At 42.5% G+C, this 6,155-nt stretch overlaps 1 protein-coding gene across 1 annotated transcript; it reads right to left on the bottom strand.

The window, feature by feature from the left end:
• Nucleotides 1-1,037: 1,037 nt before the first annotated feature.
• On the bottom strand, nucleotides 1,038-3,553 carry LOC132592473 (uncharacterized). The gene is made up of 2 exons (XM_060277428.1): nucleotides 1,492-3,553; nucleotides 1,038-1,404 (listed from the first exon to the last, which is right to left on the bottom strand). The coding sequence occupies exon 1, from the start codon at nucleotides 3,070-3,072 to the stop codon at nucleotides 1,867-1,869; it is 1,206 nt and encodes a 401-aa protein (XP_060133411.1). The 5' UTR covers nucleotides 3,073-3,553; the 3' UTR covers nucleotides 1,038-1,404; nucleotides 1,492-1,866.
• Between the last annotated feature and the right edge of the window lie 2,602 nt (nucleotides 3,554-6,155).

The following is a 6,155-nucleotide window of genomic DNA, read 5'->3' as shown; positions in this document are numbered from 1 at the left end:
CCTCTTATGCTCAGATTCTAATTATGGGCCTCCCATAATGGCACCTGGTTGGCCACCGTGAGAAAAGGATGCTGCACTGAGTTTCACCTGAACGTGGACTGATGCCCACCTGTGGGGTCTTTGGTCCACAGCTTGAGAAACGCTGGCGTCCCAAAAGCTGAACTTTGCAAATAGTTTCTCACCATTTGTTGAGAGCGCTGGAGTCTGGAAGGTCTCCTCATCCATGTGAATTTCTCCTGCCTGGTGATGATTCGCACCTAAGAAGGAGGAAATAAAAACAATTGATTAGGTGTTTAGCAGTGCCTGTGGGCTTTGCACCACCAGCAACTCAGCATGGAATTTACCCTCCTTACAACTGCCGTGCATAATAATAATAATAATAATAATAATAATAATATATTTATACCCCACCCATCTGGCTGGGTTTCCCCAGCCATTCTGGGCAGCTCCCAACAGAATATTAAAAACAAACAAACGACAGAACATCAAACATTAAAAATTTCCCTAAACACTGGGCTGAGACTGTCATTGAGCCACCCTCCACAACTCCAAAATCTCCTTCCTGGTCAGTCTACACCAGTTCTGACTCTGTGTTGAGTGTACATGTGGACCAGGCATCCCCAAACTGCGGCCCTCCAGATGTTTTGGCCCACAACTCCCATGATCCCTAGCTAACAGGACCAGTGGTCAGGGGTGATGGGAATTGTAGTCCAAAACATCTGGAGGGCCAAAGTCGTCGCTTCTTTGCCTCAATGCACATCCCTATACACTTGCTTAAACTCAACAGCATTTGTTGGAAGATTCAGGATGGATAAATCGAAATACTTCTCCAGGCAGAGCATAGTTGATCCCACAAGAGGATCAAATTGAGAAACAAAGGCACAGAACTTATAAATTTGTTGTTGTTTTTTTAAATCCCTGAACTCCTCTTCTCTCTTCCGTGCAGCTTTTGCTGTTCTCAGAGTCATGGTCTGGGAAAGACTCCTAGGGCTGATGCTGGGGCAAGGCAGCTGGAAAAAGCCATTGCCTGGTGAGCAAAAACAAAGATGATGGGCTAATGCTGCCAATTTCTTCAAAAGTCCAAAATAAAACAAGCAGCACGCAAAGGCACCAAATTCAATCCAGTTTCAATCAAGTATTATTAATCCAAAGAGAAAACAATAAGAGAACCATATACAAGTGCTGACACAAGAGCCAAAATCAAACGTTAAACAGATAGCATGTACAAATTAAAGGCAAACCAGTCTTTATAGTCTTTGAGGCTATCTAGCGGTCAGCAAGTGGCAGCAGGTCGAACGAGGTGTCAATGGTAGTAGACAGGCTGCCGGCGTTTTTTTGCCTGTTTCGCCCATATGACGGGCTTCTTCAGTAGTTCTCCTTGTACTTTTATGTTTAGTGCATTCACTGGTGGTATAAACCAGGTCTTATTAGTATTCGAATTAAGACACTAATATACATATAAACAGAACAAATATCAAAAACAGTACTTACAATTTGTATGAAACCACTTATCTTGGCTTAGGCCACAATGCTCAGGTGTTTTTTCAAAAGGTTCTCTCATTTACATATTCACTGGTAATACAAATCAAATTCTAATTATTGTTTGAAATAATACAGTAATACAATTTCTAAAATACATGTACACATAAAGAGATACTTACATTTCTTGTATTCAGAGTATTTTTGGTTTGAGCATGTATTGACTAAGCAAATATCCTGTGTTTGGAGCACACTTATATACAAAAAGTTGGTTCACAGGTGATAATAATTAAAGATGACAATTAGGAGGGGGCAGAAGAATGTGAGTACTGATAACACTTACAGTATCTCTATGATTACTGTATGTTATACTGCTAGTGTGTTCGTTTAAATGAATACAGAAAGGTCAAGATCTGAGTTTAAACCGTCCGGTTGTAATGTCTTAAACATAAAAATCAATTTAGTTTCTTGTTGTCTCAATATTTTTAGGATATCCTGCTTGTGGTATTTCTTGGGTGTGTACTGCCATAAGCCAAAAAACATTAAATCGGAGTCACTGTGTTTCATTTGTAAAAAATGAGGTGTAAGAGGGGCTTCCATCACTTTATTGCGGATGCGTGATCTGTGTTCTCCTATACGTACCTTTAGTGCCCGCGTGGTGCTGCCTATATACAGTTTGTTGCAAGGGCACCGTATGCAATAAACTACGTTCTTGGAGTTGCATGTGGTCATGGAGTTGATTTTAAAAGTGAACTGCATATGTTCACTTTTTATTTCTTTTACTTGTAAACTGTAGGGGCACATATTGCATGAGCCGCATCTATAGTGGCCTTTAGTGACAATGGATGGTGATTCCAAACAATCAGCTTTGACCAATTGATTGCGCAAAGTTCCTTTCTTCCTCAACCCTAAAAGGGGGGGATCTTTACAGCCAGGTATGTCTTCCACAATATGCCAATGTTTATATATAATGTTTCTAATGTGGCTGGCCAGGGGTGTGAAATCCATCCCCATGACCAGGCGGCTGGGTTTTCTGTTTTTAATGCTATCAGACCGTGTTTCAAGCAAATTTTTTCGATTGCGACCGTCTACACGTCTGTATGCGTCCTGTATGATACAATTAGGGTAGCCCCGGTTAACGAGAGCTTTTTCTAGCTGATGAGCCGCATTTCTATAGTCTCTCTTGTCTGTAGCATTCCTTTTCAGTCTGATTAACTGTCCGTATGGTAAATTTCTTTTTAAATGAGAAGGGTGACTTGAAGAGTAATGGAGTAGGGAGTAACAATCCGTTAATTTCTTATATGGTTTGAATGCCAAGGTGTTTCTATTTGAAATGTAGACCACTACATCCAAAAATGGAATTTCTTTTTTGTGATACTGACAAGTAAATTTTAGATGGGAATCCAATGTGTTCACCCATTCTTGGAATGCAATACATGTTGCTTCAGATTTAAAAATTATGAGCAAATCATCAATGTATCTTTTAATCAGAATGATGTCATTTGTAAAGGGGTTAGATTCAGAAAAAAAATGTTTGTTTTCAAAGTCAATCATGTGAATGTTTGCTACCGATGGGGCCAATGCCGCGCCCATAGCAACCCCCTTGGTTTGGATGTAGAAGTCATTTTTATACCTGAAGAAATTATTTTCAAAAACAATATCCAGTAATTGGATTAAAAAATAATAAGGAGGGGTTTGTTCTTGTCTGGAACGTAGTAAATTTTCAATGGTCCCTCTTATGGTCTCTAGTGGGATATTAGTGTAGAGAGAACCTACATCGAGTGTTGCCAGGATCGCTCCTCTAGGCACGGGAAGGTCTTCCAGTTTAGCAATAAGATCTTTAGTGTCTCGGATATATGTGGTGGTGGCAGTGGAGTATTCAAATATAAATGAGTCTAGGTACTTGGATAAGGGTTCAGTGAGTGAACCAACAGCTGAGACAATAGGACGGCCCGGGGGTGGTGTGATATTTTTATGGATCTTGGGGAGAGTGTAAAAGATAGGGACCCGTGGATTTTTACAAAGTAGGAACTCGGCGGTTTGTATAGAAATATAATCTAGCGCTAGAGCCTCATTGACCATGATACGAATAAGGTTAGAAACTTTCTGAGTGGGATCATTTTTATGTTTAAGACATTACAACCGGACGGTTTAAACTCAGATCTTGACCTTTCTGTATTCATTTAAACGAACACACTAGCAGTATAACATACAGTAATCATAGAGATACTGTAAGTGTTATCAGTACTCACATTCTTCTGCCCCCTCCTAATTGTCATCTTTAATTATTATCACCTGTGAACCAACTTTTTGTATATAAGTGTGCTCCAAACACAGGATATTTGCTTAGTCAATACATGCTCAAACCAAAAATACTCTGAATACAAGAAATGTAAGTATCTCTTTATGTGTACATGTATTTTAGAAATTGTATTACTGTATTATTTCAAACAATAATTAGAATTTGATTTGTATTACCAGTGAATATGTAAATGAGAGAACCTTTTGAAAAAACACCTGAGCATTGTGGCCTAAGCCAAGATAAGTGGTTTCATACAAATTGTAAGTACTGTTTTTGATATTTGTTCTGTTTATATGTATATTAGTGTCTTAATTCGAATACTAATAAGACCTGGTTTATACCACCAGTGAATGCACTAAACATAAAAGTACAAGGAGAACTACTGAAGAAGCCCGTCATATGGGCGAAACAGGCAAAAAAACGCCGGCAGCCTGTCTACTACCATTGACACCTCGTTCGACCTGCTGCCACTTGCTGACCGCTAGATAGCCTCAAAGACTATAAAGACTGGTTTGCCTTTAATTTGTACATGCTATCTGTTTAACGTTTGATTTTGGCTCTTGTGTCAGCACTTGTATATGGTTCTCTTATTGTTTTCTCTTTGGATTAATAATACTTGATTGAAACTGGATTGAATTTGGTGCCATTGCCTGGTGAGCAGCACAAAGTCTCTCTCCCTTCACAGTTCTTCCTCTGGAAACAGCTCCCTTATGAAGACTCCTAGGGCTGGAAGGTGGGGCTTCTAAATCCTAGTTGCTGGAAGCCCCGGGAGAGGAGAGGGCCACTCTTGGGCTCAGATCCTGCTTGTGGGCTTCTCCACTGGGAAGAATTGGTTGGTCCTTGTGAGAAGAGGATGCTGCCTCAACCAGAAGGCCATTCTTATGTTCTTATGCCATTTTAATGCCCTTTTCCTGGGCAGTCAACTGCATAGCTGCCAACCCTCCCTTTTCTTTTTGCAGGAAACTCCCTTATTCCAAGCCACAGCTGTCAACTTTCCCTTTTTTTGCTGGAAATTCCCTTATTCCAGCGCCGTTTCCCGCTGCTATCCTGGATTGTTAGATATACCGTCACAGATTGTCCCCGGGACAGGTGAGGCTGCTGCTGATCCCTTACTTTCAAATCCGAAAGTGGACAGCTATGGTCAACTGCCACTTCAGATCCCATGTAAAGTTAGATTTTTCGCCCCCAATATGCATCATTATACACTTGCTTATGTTGAACTGCATTTTTGTTTTAGCCAGGCCAAACATTTCTCTCTCAGCAGCAAATTTGGTTATTTCACTGCTCACTCCGAACCGTTTATGAACAAGTTTAAAAGGAAACATCTCAAAGTTGCTCCTCGAGGGACCATCCGGAGAACTCCCATTCATTCCCACTCACTGCTTCTTGCCATGTAGCCGAGTTCTGATCCATTGGAGGACCTCTCCTCTTACTACATGGCTGCTAAATTTATCTCGGAGTCTGTCTCTTACAAAAGCCATCCCAAGGAGCTGCTTAGATCAAGAGCAACGAGCAATGGCCATCCCCTCACAGGCTGCGGGCCACCACTGCCTCCAGAGGGAGGGAGTTCCACAGTTTAACTCTGTGTTTCATGAAGAAGGGTTTCCTTTCATGGGTCCTGAATCTCCCAACATTCAGCTTCAGGGTGTCTGCAAGTTCTGGTGTCAGGAGAGAGGGAGAAAACCTTTCTCCTTTGCCACTGCCTGTCATATCAAACCCATAAGCCCCTCAGCCCCTTTCACCTGACTGCGTTCTCCTTGGCAAATCAGTGCTGGGGTTTCCAGCAACTGCTTTTCAGAAGCATTGCCAGTATCTTATTGGGGGTTATGGAAGGATATTGTGCAAATGTCCTCTTTTGCACTCTTTCTTTGAACAACGAGGATTCCCTAAGCAAGAATGATACCTGGAATGGAAATGCGGGGAAGGTGAATTTCTGCGAGCACCAACCTTCTTCGCCCCCCCTCCCCCCATGAACAGCAGAATCAGCACTCACCCTGTGCCCTGGCAGCACTGGGCTCCACTCGGAGGGCCAAGAGCCCCAGGAGGAGGAGAGCAGCAAGGTGGCCCCCCATGGCTGTGGCTGGAGTTGGCAGTGCCTCTGGCAGGGTGGGCGAGGCTGGAATATAAACCCCCCAGGCTGGACATGACCATTTTGCTTGTGACACACACAGCTACCTGCCCACATCTTGGTCAGGTGGTGACAATTCCCAGAATCCTGTGTGTGGGTCACTCTGCCAGGGTGTGTCAACAGCCTTATCTAGTGGCCCAACCTATCTGCTTGGGGCATGTCAGCGTGACTCTTGCAGGGAGGCAGATGTTGTGAGCTTTGCAAAAACTGCCTGCTTGGGTCTTTCGCCACGCCATCCTTAGCTGA

This window comes from Zootoca vivipara, chromosome 7 (assembly GCF_963506605.1).
Source record: "Zootoca vivipara chromosome 7, rZooViv1.1, whole genome shotgun sequence".
NCBI classification, from domain to species: Eukaryota; Metazoa; Chordata; class Lepidosauria; order Squamata; family Lacertidae; genus Zootoca; species Zootoca vivipara.
This window is presented reverse-complemented; position numbering and strand designations above follow the sequence as displayed.